General features: G+C 41.0%; 1 protein-coding gene across 1 annotated transcript in view; it reads right to left on the reverse strand.

The window, feature by feature from the left end:
* CEP85L (centrosomal protein 85 like) overlaps positions 1–15,209 on the reverse strand; it is a 209,310-nt gene that overhangs the window by 40,313 nt on the left and 153,788 nt on the right. Inside the window, exons 7-8 of the mRNA XM_054996547.1 lie at positions 5,102–5,254; positions 2,958–3,112 (exon numbers count right to left, since the gene is read on the reverse strand). Of these exons, the coding sequence (XP_054852522.1) occupies positions 2,958–3,112; positions 5,102–5,254 (308 nt within the window). The remainder of the gene's footprint in view (positions 1–2,957; positions 3,113–5,101; positions 5,255–15,209) is intronic.

Raw genomic sequence — 15,209 nt, forward strand, 5'->3', positions numbered from 1 at the left:
ACAAAGGATAAACGTCTGGCAGCTGTCATGTCTAACTTAGCCCTGAGGCTTCCTTGTAGTCACAAGGAGGCTGGAGGAAAAAATTGAAGGTGGCAGCACTCCTTCTCCATTGGAGACTGAAACCAGCAATTTACTTTCTACCACCAGGGATCATGAAAAAAGTCTCTGTGTTTTCCTCTCTTCAAGAGAAAATAAATGAGCGTTAAAACTGATTTTTAAGGGTCTGTGCTTAAACGATTTTCTAATTTTTTTAAAAAAAATTCCCTGTGTAGGCAGGTGGGCTAGTAACAATTTTTGCCAGCTAACACTTTCTGTATACTTATTTTCCAAAGCTGGAACATCACTAAGCAGGAACTAGGACATCCAAAAGTCCAAGATGAGTTCAAGTTTATGTTGGCTCTGTGATATACCATCTCATGTATGGTTCACAGATATGCTTACACAATGATTTCTGTAAACTAGAAGCAATTCAATCCAAATTCTTCATGTCCTTATTTTGGGATGCCTCGTTACATACCCAGTACCCTTCTAATGTAGAGGCAGGGTTGGTTCCACTTGAGTCATGCAGCTGGTTCCAAGCTATATGTTTTTGGTTCAAGTTAACCCCTCCAACGAATTTCATTAGTTCTCTTAGACAACTATCGCTCAGAGTGGGTGAGGAGAAATTACAACTATATGGTTTCGCCCACTGAGCCATACTGCATCTTGGGAGCCAGAGCATTGATTAAACAGAGAATATGGGATACAACCATTCAAGTCAATAAATCATAGGCCCATTCTGCTATGGCAGTTGGGAGCTACAGCAAAAATTTTGTTCCACCAAATTACCTTACACACTAGAAACTCCTAAACACCACAGAACTTTTACTTTGGCCCATTTCAACGTGCTGACATCTAACCTTCTTGAAGAGAGAGATGCATGTATCTCATACTCCCAGTGTCTCTACCCCTGTCAGACTGGTATGATACAAACAATCAAACATGTCCCTTTACACTGTTCATTGTATAAGGACATTCAGAAAATTCACATCATCCCAATTATATCCAAATACTCAGGCAGACCCAATGACTTTAATACTTTTCTTCTTGTTGTTGACCATTTTAATGAAACTACCCTTAAATTAGCAAGATTTTGTGCACTGGTGTCTTCAACAAAGAAGCTGCTGATCTTGTATTTTAATAATCATATCATTACCGCTATTGCATAACTCCGGTATAGAACACTTTATTTTACATATTATTTTTATGCTTTGTGTATCGCTTTTTAAATATAATTTTTTGTTAATTGTGGATCATAATAAACAATGGAATGGAATGTTGGCCATGTGCAGGCTGCCTAGTGACCGTGGCCAGCAGCTTCCCCTCTCTCCAGATAAAGCCATTCATGTCTTTTCAACATTCATATTGGCTTAATTCTTCTTAGAAACTTTTGCCACTCAACTCTTAATCTACACTGCTAATAATATACAAAAATTCCACAGCAAAAGGAGGAAAAAAACCCCACACTTTTGCTTGCCCTCATATCCATCATCTATCAAAAATAAAATACAAATTATGACAATGACGATTGTCATTTAAATTTAGAAACAAGACTTTGCTTCAAGTATCTGTAGACTTTCAGAAGAGCTCAAAGCCAGCCTGGTAGATTACACACTCACATATACAACAGCTGCCAGATGTAAGATGGAAACAATGCACCCAGTAATTTGGCTAACTGTCCCAAATACCTAACCTTTCATCGTTTGGACAAAGTGTTTGTAGCATGTACCTTTCAATAACAGAGGGTAACAAAGTAGCAGGCAACACTTTTTATACCATTAGAAATAAAATTCTAACCCCCCCCCATATTTTCTTGTTTTTATTGCATAATTCTAAATAATCCTGTGTTTCTTTAGAACACTTATAAAATTATAATCCTAAAGAATTTATTCTATAATGATGTTCTCATTATACTGATGTTCTCATCTATTGTTCTACAGAAATCTTCCACTTTTTGTTCCCTTGTAATTATGTACTTACAGAGAGAGTGAGCACCATATGTAGCTAAAACTTCAGAGCAAATATACAAAGGAAGGGGCCAGGACAGGACCCAGTTGCATCATACTTAAGACCTCCCTCAAGACCAGTGAAGTACCATTGATAAGCACTCTGAGTATGGGAGTATTACATCCAGTACGTTCAGTATATTGATATTTATTGTTTAGCATGACATTATATGGAAATCTCTTGATTCTTTACATTATTATATTAATGATTCCTTACTACAGTTAACTGCTTTTACTTAGATCCTTTCTTCTATGTTTTTCCACAGGAACTTCTCCCATCCTTTTTTGATAATATTACATACACAACATTCCTGCACTTTACTAGGCTAATAACTCACATAAAATGCCAAACTGGCAATATCAGATCTCCACCAAGCCATGATGGCTTCTACTAACTGTACTGTTTTCAAAATGCTTACAGGCTGACCACTTTATAACTTCTCTAGTACCTTCCCTGGTATTCATGTCAGTTTGACCAGTCTATAATTTCAAAAATCCTCCTTTTTCGAAGATGAATATGTGTTCATTGTGGGCTGGATTGCACCAATGGATTGTTGGTTTCTGCTCCCTACTCAAGTAAAATAGATAATTACTAAGCAGATCAGAATCCTTTTATGTGTTTTAGTTATGCCCAATTCTTTTCTATTTAGGATCTTGTTTCTACTCTCCATTTGCAAAGCAGGAATTCTGCAATCTCCGTTATCTTTAAAAAGATACTGCTGCAGTCAGTCATGTTTCAGTTTCATTTTGCAATTCACTACATCCGTACTTTCTCTGTGTGGGACAGTTTACATTACAGCAGAGTTTAATTGACCCCACACTGTGTCACAAGCTAGGCACAGCATTTAATTGTTTCAAATATCCTGTTCAGAACAATGGTCCCAACCTAGTGATCAAGTAAGATACTCATACCTCTGTACTGAAGTTACTAATTCTTGTTCTTTCTTTTTCTGACACACAAGCTGCAGTTCTTTCTCTGTATACTGTGTTCTGGATTCTTCAAGTGCCTTCTCTAGCTCGACTACTGTAGCTTTCAGCTGCTTGTTCTTTTCTTCTAGAATATGCAACTATATAACAGCAAAAAAATCATATTGAGGCATGCTTAGCATAGGTCAGGTGTTCTCAGTAAATTTAAATGACTACTCCAAAGTTCCTCAAGGATAATCAATGCAGGGACCATGCAGCCCCAAAGTAATCTTTAATATGTCTAGAAAATCTTATTATTGGCAAAAGAAGAGTTCAAAATTGATGGGGCTCATAACTTCTACCATTATCTTGACTGGTGTGCATGTGTGAATGAAAGAGATTGAAAACAGCTCCAGCAAGGCAGACACTGAGAACAGTCAGGAAACAGTTCATACCTGCTCAGAGGTGCATTTGATCAGACCAATATTCCCATGGGGCTCTCTTCTATTGTATAATTGCAATCTGTATCTATTTTTATTTTTCTATTGCACTCATAGTTACAGCAGTGTTTAAAACATGAGATCATGGTGTCCACTGACAACATCACTTCTGTTAATTTATCTTAGGTATGTATCCTATCAGAGGTATGAAAGAAAGATTTATACACTGCAGCAATTGGGCTTGTACACCAAACAAGAACAAAAGCAACTGAATTTTTTTTAACAGTAATTGTTTTTCATAACTGCAATTACAATATAAATGAAACATTAATAAAGTTAGCATTTGAAGAGGGATATACATGTGAGTTTGTTGTAGCAAAATAAAACAAAAGTCCAGTGGCACCTTAAAGACTAACAACATTTATTTCAATACGAGCTTTTGTGAGTCATAGCTCACTTCTTCAGATATGTGGAAAGGAAATAATTTTGGAAATACTTATAGGGGAAATTACAGAACAGGGGTCCTCCTCATGCCCACTTTGGCAACTTTCCTTACTAGCATTCTCAAAATGATTTCCTTTCCACATATCTGAAGAAGTGAGCTGACTCACAAAAGCACAAACTAAAATAAACATTAGTCTCATAGTATCACTGGACTTTTGGTTTATATAGCTGCCACACTAGTCAATCGATTGCCTATTATATGAACATGTTAAATATTTCTTGGAATTACCAATTCTACTGTGCAGGTGGCAGCTTACACTTGTTTATTCCTTTATGGCATCAGCCGTAACAGAAACTGGAGCTTCTTGGCCCCTCCTCCGACAGCAGGCAGATACAAAGCTGTCATATAGCTAAGCTTCTGTTGCTGGCCATTTCAGTAACTACAGGAATTGCTAAAGAGGAAGAACTGTTACCTAGTGCTGCTTTTAAAATTTACTTTTTCTTTTAAATAGTTATTATTACTTTGTTTTATGTCTTCAGTATTTTTGAAACTGTATGCCCACTCTAACTGTTCCATGGAAAAAATCAGTGAATCAATCACATTAATAGAAACCTTACCTAGCCTTGATAAAAGTTACAATAATTTACTGTAATTGTAAAAAAGTTCATTTAACTTTTTCAAAATTATAGTTAACTAATTTACTTTTGTAAGCAGCATAAGTAAAAAGCCTATTGGTGATTAAAGCATACTTTGGTTTTTCTAATAAAAGTAATGCTTTCAAAATAACTAATATTTGACAGAACAATTAACCAGTCATTTTGACTTGTTAAATGGCCAACCCTAGTAATGACATATATGTATATTAAGTTTGGGAAATCACTAAAGTTGAATCCTCTGGGAGGCACCAACGATTCTGTTCTGCTGGCAGAAAAGCTTTCTTCCAGCAGAAGGTGCTTTTGATCCATGAAAGAGGCAGTGAACCATATTTAAGCTATTAAAAATAAATACCTTTCAGCACAATCCATTGGATATCCTCTTGTGCCTGAGCTGCACAGAAATTAATGTGAGCTGTTCAAGTGTACTGGTCTTGTGTAGCATCAATTCATTTCTAGGGGCTTAAGCAATGGCATTTTCAGGGGATTATGCCCTTTTTATATTTTACCAGAGTACAGAGTGTGTAAATGTTACAAATTGTAATTTATAATATGTATCTAGCAAAAGCTCTAAATTATCCCGACTACTGGATACTGTAAAATGCAGGTTACCTGTTTGCTTTGACTTTCAACATCATCCAAGGTTGGCAGGTCAGCCAAATACTTTTCAAGTGTTTCTATTCTTCTTTGTTTCTCTTTGTTTTGTTCTGATTCTTTTTGGCATTTCTTTTTCAGGCTGCTTATGTACCTGTCTCTGGTTTTGAGCTAGAAAAGGAATAAGTATTTAATGATGAGAGACAGAAAATACACGTGCATAGGAAGAACATGCTATTTAGTTGCAACTGACTCATGGCAACCCCATCCATGGGGTGTCCCTGGCAAGAGACAAGCAGAGGTGATCTATACTGCTTCCTTCCTCTTCGTAGCAACTGCAGTCTTCCTTGGTGGTCTCCCATCCAAGTACTGACTGTGGTCAATGCTCCTTAGCTCCCAGGCTCTGACAAACCCAGCCTAAGCTGGGCTGCTTAAGCTACACAAAGTAATCTGAAAACAGATGTTTCATTCTTAAAATGCCATTGATTCCCAAATGTTCTTTTCTCAGCACAGAATAAAATTGTTTGCATTAAAAGATGGACATGGCAATACAGTATTTATATTTCTTGATGCTAAGATTTCTTGCATGCCATTTCCATAGTTAGACATCTCTACTGTAGTTAAATACGTGGGTGTTTTCACTTTGTTTAAGCCAGTAATTCAAATATCACAAAATTAGTTTTTTGGGGGTTTTTTATAATGATTTTTTTTACTAAGAAAAGGGGAATACAGAATAAAGAGGGATGGGGAAAAGAAATTCATGTTATATCACTCTATTGCACCGTTCAATCTATTTCTTGTCACATCAATATGTTCTACAGATCAGCCACTTATTTTCAATTTTTTCCATTCATTTTAAATAATGTCCATAAAAGTCTTCATCCTAAGTAAGAACTAGGTTGTATTGTCCATCTCTTTCAATAAACTCGACAATTTATCCATTTCAGCTGTCTCACGAATCCTTTCAATCAGATTTTCTTGCATTGGGATGACTGTCGTTTTCCAAAGTTTTGCATATAGTATCCTGGCTGTTGTGATTATATTCAAAATCAAATGTTTTTGGTTTTTATTAACTGGAACCACCATGTGGTTTAATAAAAAGAGTTCTGGTTACAAAGGCAATGAAATCTTAAGTATCTGTTGAATCGTTTTGTGGACCATCTTCTTGAACTCTGCTGCTTTTTTACATGTCCACCACATATGATAATATGAACCCGGGTTACTCTCACATTTCTGACATTTATTTGACATATTTAAAGACATTTTGGCTATCCTAATAGGATTTAGATGCCATCTATAAAACATTTTGTAAATATTTTCTTTCAAAGAGGCTGCTTTTGTCATCCATAAATTGCCCTTCCACATTTGCGACCATTGCTCTAAGTCAATTGTGTGTCCCATGTTCTCTGCCCATTTTATCATGGTATCTTTAACTTCCTCCCCCTGTAATTTTGCATTTAAAAGCATACTATATAATTTCTTCATTGTTTTAACATTGGCACCACACATTATCATGTCAATATTCTCATCCTTTTCGCAGAAGCCCATTACCTTGTCTTTTTTATATCTAGATTCCAATTGTGCCTGGCCCGACCATCCCAAGTCAAAGTCTAAATCTGTCATTTCTTTTGGGTTTTTTTAATAAACCACCTGGTTTCAACAGTACCTTGTAGGTAGGGGCTTTCCCCCTCTTTTTTCAAGTTGGGTTATGTAAATGCTTCGATTGGGGAGACCCACAAAGGGATTTTCTCATAAAAGACGAGTCTTATTCTTTCCCAAACTATCACTAATGCCTTCCTTATCCAATGATTTTTGAAGTATTTATGGTATTCCCATTTTTTATACCAGAGAAATGCATGCCAGCCCATCAATAAGTCATGTCCTTCCAGATTTAAAAGTCTTTCGTTTTCCAGGGTAATCCATTCTCTCAACCAAGTCAACGCATAGGCCTTATAGTATAACCCCCAATCCAGTAAAGCAAAGCCTGCTTTTTCCTTTGTGTCTTGTAACACTTTCAGTTTAATTTGTGGTCTTTTATTCTGCCAAATAAATGACTGTACAAGCCTGGTTAAGTTCCTTGAAAAAAGCTTGGGGTACCCCTACTGGTATGCTTTGGAACAACAAAATTAGTTTTAAAACACACTAACAGTTATGATTATTGGTTGTTGTGGTTGTTGTGGGTTTTCCGGGCTGTATTGCCGTGGTCTTGGCATTGTAGTTCCTGACGTTTCGCCAGCAGCTGTGGCTGGCATCTTCAGAGGTGTAGCACCAAAAGACGGAGATCTCTCAGTGTCACAGTGTGGAAAAGATGTAGGTCATTTGTATCTACTCAGGAGGGGTGGGGTTGAGCTGAGTCATCCTGTAAGAGTTTCCCCGGGTGTGGAATGCTAATGGCGGGAGGCTTCACTGTATCCTGAGGAGGTTCTTTTGCATATGGATTGGTACTTGATGTGCTAATCTTCTCTGCAGGGCTATTGTTGGGGATAGAATGTTTTGTTAGCCTGGTGTTTTTCAGAACTGGAAATGATTTCCAGAACTGGAAATCATTTCAGAACTGAAATGATTATTGGCTTTCTACTAATAATTTATTTCTCTCTCTTCACAGCAAGTTAAAAATAAATACTACTTCAGGCTAAGTGCATTATTAATGTTATACTGAAAATCAAGTGTGTGCATTGTTTTATTAAAAACCCTCTGTGATGGTCAGGACTGGCTCCAGTTCTGCCACTCCTGAGAGGCAGCCAATGGGAGCGGGTGGAATGCTGCACCAATCAGAGTTTAGAGTTGGTTAGAGGAAAAAGGGAGCTTGAGAGCTGCTGGGAGAGAAGTGTTTGAGCTACTGCTAAATGAGATGGCAGAAAGATAGCTGGCTGTTCTTTTATACTGAAACCTTCCCTATTTAACCCCAGTATGGTTTTTAGTTTAAAATCCATTCACTCCTATGTTCCTTCTTGTAAATAAGGTTTATTTTTGTTTTGTTTAACCCTGGTGGGCCTGAAATTGTTAGCTGAGGGGAAATAAGACATCCATACACAAACGATCTGATCACGTTAAATGGGCCAAGTTTAAACAAAGGGTGGCAGCTTATATAGGGAAAATAACATCTGACTTTCCTTTCTTCAATAGCCCTGGGCAGTAGCTGGGTGAAGGGAGGCAAATACAGGGAAATGGTTGCCTGTCTGGTGGAGACCCTGGAAGAGGAGAGTGGGGAGCCTGTGAGGATTTGAGTGAGGGCTCTCTGCCTGCTGTAGTGGAGGCTAGACAGGTAGGGTGGGGAGATGGACTACCAGCCTTTACCTGCCTAGGTGGCAAGAAGGGTGTAAGGCTTATGTGTCTGTGAGGTGGGCTCTACCTATACCCATCCATGCCACCATACCCTCTAATAACCATAAATATGTACCTAATTGAAAGAGATCCTATATTTATAAAAGAACATTCTACTTTGTAATGATATGTTTTGTTTCATGCTATTTGCTGTTTTGTTGGGGTCCCATTACTTATTTAAGAACATTTACTTTTAACTGTGTTACACTTTACATTTTAAAGGGTTCGTGCTTATTGGATGACTCAGGGAGGGATTTTCCAGACTGTTACCATTCTAAAATTTTTATCTTTAGGTATTTTTTCTGCTTTTATACAGGTGTTCTTCTATAATTATGTGAAAAAACTTGCTGTGTTGTTTTTTTTAAGGGAGTGGTTCAATGGGGTGTGTTCCTGTTGGTTTTGAAAAATTTAATTGTACTGAAGGAATTTTCTGGTTAGCATTGAACAACAGTTAACTGTAGGTTAGTGTTTAGGTATTTTTTTTTAAAAATTAGGCTTTTGCTAGACATCCAAAATAATACAAAGCCAGGTGCATAAATAGAGAACTGGAGCACAAGTTTATTTTTTAAAAAACCACAGGCTGACCTGGGCTGCAAAACAATTGAAGACAAGTAATTAAAAAAACAACAGGGTTTAGGCTGACCTTTTACTCTTCCAAAAAACTGAAGTCAAGGTGGTACTTCTTCAGGGGAAAGAGAAAGAGTGAGGCTGGTGGACTGGCTGTGCAGCTGTCAGTTAGCTGCTCTGCCCTCCAGGACTTCTGAAAGGGACACCAAGCATTTCTGACAAAGATGTTTGATGAGAGTGGCACTAGGGTGCTAAGCGATGGACAGCAGAGAGCAGGGAAAAGGATCACTCACCTCATTGGCAAGATGATTGCTCTGGATGGAAGACCCTTTTCTACTGATGAGGAAGTTGAGGGGAGACATGAATGCTCTCTTTAAGTATTTAAAAGGCTGTCCACATAGGAGAGGGAAGGGAGCTGTTCCTGTTGGCAACAGAGAATAGGACTCGAAACAATGGGTTTAAACTATAGGAGGGAAGGAACCGGCTGGACATTAGGAAAAACTTCTTCATGTTAAGAGCAATTCAGCACTGGAATTGGCTGCCTAGGGATGTGGTGGGATCCCCCTCATTGGCAGTCTTCAAAGAGCATCTGGACAAATACTTACCAGGTACAGTTTAGGCTGTTACTGCACTGGGCAGGGAGTTGGACTAGATGTTCTGTAAGACCCCTTCCAACTCTGATTCTATGATGCTGGGTTCCACAGGCTTTTCTAAGATACCTATCCTTGGTACACAAATGCCTGCTTGCACCACACTGAGGACCATAATACCCTCCTTGTATAGGGCTGCGAGCAACCATGTGAAGAGAGAACTGTGCACTTCACAGCTAACATTTGTACCTGCCTGCAGGTGCAGCATGCATATTTCTTGCTAACTTGTTGCAACTTAATGATGTTCTGATTGGGAGCAGTGCAAACAGCGCTAGGCAGGATAAGACAGGCTGCCAGGCTGCCGATTGCCAAGTTCTACTCCACACTGTTGTACTGGATGAGACGTGTATGGCAACGAACGTCTCTGCCGCAATCAAGAAGCAGTTAGTAGCATGGGTAGGAAGGGGTGTTTCCATGAGCTACATGGAGACTGAAAGTGGCACAAATATTAGGGCAGCAGCACAGGCTGTGGGCCTAAGGTGCATTTACTGTGTGGCCTATTTTCTTCACGTGGTGGTGAAGGATTCCTTCAGGTTGGGTTCTGTACAGGCTCCCAAACTGGACATTGTGACTTGTGATTTCCAAGTTCTGCTCCCAAACTGCTAGAATCTCACAAATTTCTAGCAATCAACTGCACCAGAAGCAGAGACTGATGGCAGAGAACTGCCTAATTGACAATATCTGCACACACTGGAACTCCATCAGTGCCACACTTGAGCATCTGGCGGAGCAGAAGAGCTCCCTGACCAATTTGACCTTGGTGACTGACACTGAGCAGGGGGACAGACTACCATTCAACAACAAAGGGTGACTGTCTCTCTCAAAAGATGGAGGCATTTAAGTCCTTTAAGGAGTTTACCAAAGCACACTTGTCTGACATGAGCTGCTTCTGGATGTGAAGGACAGCAGGGAAATTGTGATTCCATGCAAGGAATTACATGGGATCCAACGAATGATCTTTAAATGTGAACACAGTATCTTCAAAGGAATACCAACTGAAATGTCAAAGGTAGGAGAAAATTAGGAAGTTGTAATGACTACTAGCTTACAAACAATTTCACACAACAGATGCCATAGAGGTTTTTTCTTTTATGCACATGTCACAGGAATAAGAGACAGTTTCAAATATTAACTAATCAGAACAAAAAGTGACACAAATCTTCACCCTTGTGTCTGACAACCCCATCAGAAGACATCTAGCTGAACAGCTGCTCTGTTAAGGTAGGCTTCTTACTGTATTCTTCAATCACTGTCAAGTCTTTAAAAAGAGTAACTTGATTATATCTGATCATCAATATCAAGCACAGGTACCTGTGCCTTGACAGCTTCTTTATTTACAGGGATCTTCATTTCAGCAAACCAATTTAATACCTGTCTTCTAAAATGTAACTAACACAGAGCAGTTCATAACGTTATTCAATTTAATTTCCAGGATGAAAAACAAATTCCGTCATAAAGAGACTTGAAATACCATTTTTTACTCACAATTTTAAAACAAAAACATTTTTGTGTATTATTTCAAAAGTTGTATTATATTGAATATCAACAGTGTTATAATTATTTATTACTTCATTTATACTCCACTTTTCTCCCCAGCAGGAACCCAAAGAGCTTAGTATATTACTTCGTACATTTTCTCCTCACAACAACCCTGTTAGATAGGTTGCAGGCGAGTGCTAAATGGGGGGGAGGAGAGCGGGGAGGGGGCACGGCGACAGAAACACAAGGACACAGTGCTGGAGGTAAAGAGGCCACAACTTTATTGAAATTACAGCTCAGGGAGCAAAGGTGCGCATAGGGCACAGATCCGAGCATCAGCTGACCCGCCTGCCAAGCCGATGAACTACACGCCCCCTCAGCTGGAGGAGGACCATGGGATGACAGTCAGTGAGATGCCAGGTGGGTGTACACCCCTGTGTGGATCATCCGCTGTAACCTGGGAGTGAGGTGGACTGACAGCCCCCATCTGGGCATGCACCAGCCATTCCTCACTCCCCAGACCCCTTATGTGTCAGGATCTGTCATTCCGAGTTCTTAACCTGACCAAAGTTGCTGAAAGTGATGTTCTAAAGAATTGTCTTTGTTCTAAAGTTACTGAGTTATGAACCTGACCTAAGTTCTGCCATGTTAAACTGTGTAGTTGTTAGTCTTTCTCTCCCTCCAGGTCTCAGCCATGCCAGGACCGCACTTTCCACGGGAGAGGATGTGTCTTATCTGCTTTCTTCAGAATCGGCCTTGAGGAGGCCGCTTTCCCACAGACGAATGCTCAGCAATGAGAACTCTGGGGGGAGGCTGGGAACGAAGGGTCTGATGTGTAACAACTTTCAATTTGTACCTCATTCCTAACAAAGCTTGTGTTCAGCCAGGACTATCTTGGTTCTGGAGTGTGGACCCCTGTGCCTGAATGCTGTCTTTCTAATAAACCTTTTGAAATCAAGAGACCTTGGCTTCTTGCAGAAGGGAGGAAGGCAGACTCTGGATATCTGGGATGCCATAGCCTGACATTATGGGGATCCCCATAATAGGGAAACTGAACCTGAGGGCCCGGTTTCCCCCCAAACGGATTGGTGCCCAATGTCCCAATCCGCAGCCTTCTCATTCCAAAGTTGTGACAAAAGGGAGGGCTGGGCGGGATGCCGCCATGGGCCAAGTGCTGAGGGGTGGGGATCAGCCATCCTACCAGGGGCCCGCACCGGATGTGCCTGGGTGGAGTCACATGGCCCCTGGAATTCGCCGCCCCTCCACAACGTGGCAGCCACCATGCCGCTTCCCTGCTCGCCTCCCCCTGCATCGCCCGCAACTCAGGCCCCCAGGTGAGTCTGGGAGCCGCTATTTATGTGTATGACTGGCCCAAGGTTGCCCAGGAAGCAGGAAAACAGAAGAGGCTATGGGGGGCTGCAGAGGAAGAGAAAGAGGAAACAGTGGGGGAAGGAATAAAAGGAAAAATGAGATGCTCCACACAAATTCTTGCAAATCCCCCACTTCTACTTCTGAATATAGCCCCAGGGTACAGATCAAAAAATCTACACAACAGATTATTTGTCTGTTGTATCACTTGCCTGCTCAACCAATCTGCTTGGGTATTGGCTGCACCCTTGATATGTTCAGCTTGTATGGATGTTAAATGTGATTCTGCTCAAGTGATTATCTCGTCTGCCTCCTTGTGTAACCTTGAAGACTTGGTGCCCCCTTGCTTGTTTGTGTAGGTTTTGGCTGATATGTTGTCTGTGCGGACTAGAATATCCTTGTTGGCTTGAGGGGTATTGGTTCTATAGCCTGGATATCTAAGAGATAATTGAGTGCTTTTTGTATGCTGACTCTCCTTGTGGGTTCTTGTAAAGATGGGAGTGTCTGGTGGGTATGAGTCAAACTCTATTAAGTATCCTCTGGAGACTACCTCTAGGGTCCAAGTGCCTGCACACTAATTGACCCAAGCTTGCTGGAATAGAAGTCTTCCCCCCACCAGACTCCCCTGTGAGTCAGGATTTGGAGATCTTGTCGTCAAAGTTATGCCTTTCCCCACAGGACGGCTGATGTCTGTTTGCTGTTGAGCCGAACGGTCCTTTTCTGAATGGTTTTCTGGAGAAGTTCCAGGAGGATCATTTGGAGTCTTGGTGACCTCTTGATAAGGACTAATGGGAATGAAAGGGCTGAAAACTGAAGAGGCATTTGTCCGATCTTGTCAGAGTTTTCAGGATTGCTTTCTTTTTGTCCCTTGTTTCCACTAGGATCTTCTCTAGTGCATCGCCAATGAGCTTGTTACTCTGGAAAGGGTATGTCATAACTATGAATTCTGAGTGTAGGTCAGCTAGCCAGGCCCTCAGGTACAGCAGTCTCCTCGCAACTGCCGTGGCCCTAGAGGAGAAGATCAGAGTGTCCAAAGCTGCATCTGCTGGGAATATGCTAGCCTTGAGAATCCTACTGGCCCCTTCCAGGAGGCATTTGTTATTTCCTGGGAGTAGTTGTATCAGTTTCCGGATCCACACAACTGAAGCTCTCGACACAATGGATACTGTAGCAGTAGTCCTGATGGCCACAGCTGAGGCTTCATGTGCCCTCTTGAGTGCCTCTCTGCTTCTCTGTCCAGATTATCCTTGACTGATCCCTGGCCATCCTCCGAAAGGAGATCTGCAGACTGCAGTGTGGCCACTGGGGCACTGATTCTTGGCACCTGCAACAAGTCGTTAGCAAATGTAGGTAGAGTGTATAATTTTTAACTGAATTAGGGCATTGTTTGTTGGCTGAAGGAATGGCCCAGTCACCTTAAGTTGCCTTTCAAAGAATCCAGAGAATGGGAAAAACTTTTCAAGTCTATCAGCTCTGGGAAAAAATTCCCTGTTTCCTTTGTGTCTAGAATTAGGTTTGCCCAGCTTGGGATTTTCTTCCCCAGTGAGGGATTTCTGTAATTCTAAGGCTGTAAGTGCCTTAGAAAATAAATATTGGTAGTCTTCTGGTTTGAACAAACAAGCTTATTGCTCAGGAATGGTGATCTCTTCCTCCTTGGAAAGGAACTCTCCCTCTTGTCCTCACCATCTGAAGTCAGATCCCCACCCACAGGTGTCCCCTACCCTTATCCTTGCCTGTGGATAGCTTCTTAGCAGCCTTGGTAGGCCAATGGCCTTTGACTTGTTGCTGTCTATCCCTAGGCCTAGGGTTGGACGTAGGCAAGGAGGACGTAGAGGCACCGTCACTGGCGGCCATGGTTTCGGACTGACAAAAGTTAACTATTTCTTCTCTCATAGTTTGGTGCAACAGGGCAAGAAAAGCAACAGCGATTGATAATTTAGTACTGTTAGGTATATCACCCATCCATCGAGAGGCATCTGTACGTGGAAGCAGGCTCTGACCTTGAGAGAAGAGGCCTGTGGTGCTATCTCCTGCCGGGAGATTGGCCAGCACATCATTCAGAGTGTGGCTCCGAATGGGCATGGTTTTCATAGACATTTCCTGCACTTTCTGTGGCCTGCAGGGGAACGCTGCCTCAGCCTCCAGGCAAAGGCGCAGTGCTGGTCCTGGCTCCCGCTCAGAGAGACAGGGCCTTTTCATGGGATTATACAGCTCTGAGGCCGGAAAGTTGCTGGGAGCTCGATTAAGCTTCAAAGGCATGTTGGCACCAGGTAGGTTGATTCCAGGTAGGAATGAATTATTTTAAACACAAAAACATATTGTGGTTAAATGTAACAGAACAGGTTTAACAGCCAGCTGTCTCTCAGCAGCTCCAACCCCCGCCCCTCTCTCAGCATCTCTAAAAGATTTCTCATAGCCCCTCAAGCTATCCATTGGACTCCAGCTGTCCCTGGCTTAGCATTCTGCCCCCTCTCATTGGTTTCTCAGGAGAGGCAGAGTTGTCTGTCAAGGAGTATTCTATGAATTGTTCATGTATGTAAACTTCTAGGAATTTTTTGTGTGTGTGTTCTTTTTTTGGTTAATGTGTTGTTTTAAAAATATCTTAGGGTGTTTTAAAATTGTGTTTAAAGACATTTACACAGACACGTATTTGCTCTTCTATAACTTCTTTGCTTTTAGGTTTTGGTTTTTGTTGTAGCTAGTCTTTTGGTAGAGTATAAGAAGCTCCAATAGATAAT

Source organism: Eublepharis macularius, chromosome 1, assembly GCF_028583425.1.
Source record: "Eublepharis macularius isolate TG4126 chromosome 1, MPM_Emac_v1.0, whole genome shotgun sequence".
Taxonomy (NCBI): domain Eukaryota; kingdom Metazoa; phylum Chordata; class Lepidosauria; order Squamata; family Eublepharidae; genus Eublepharis; species Eublepharis macularius.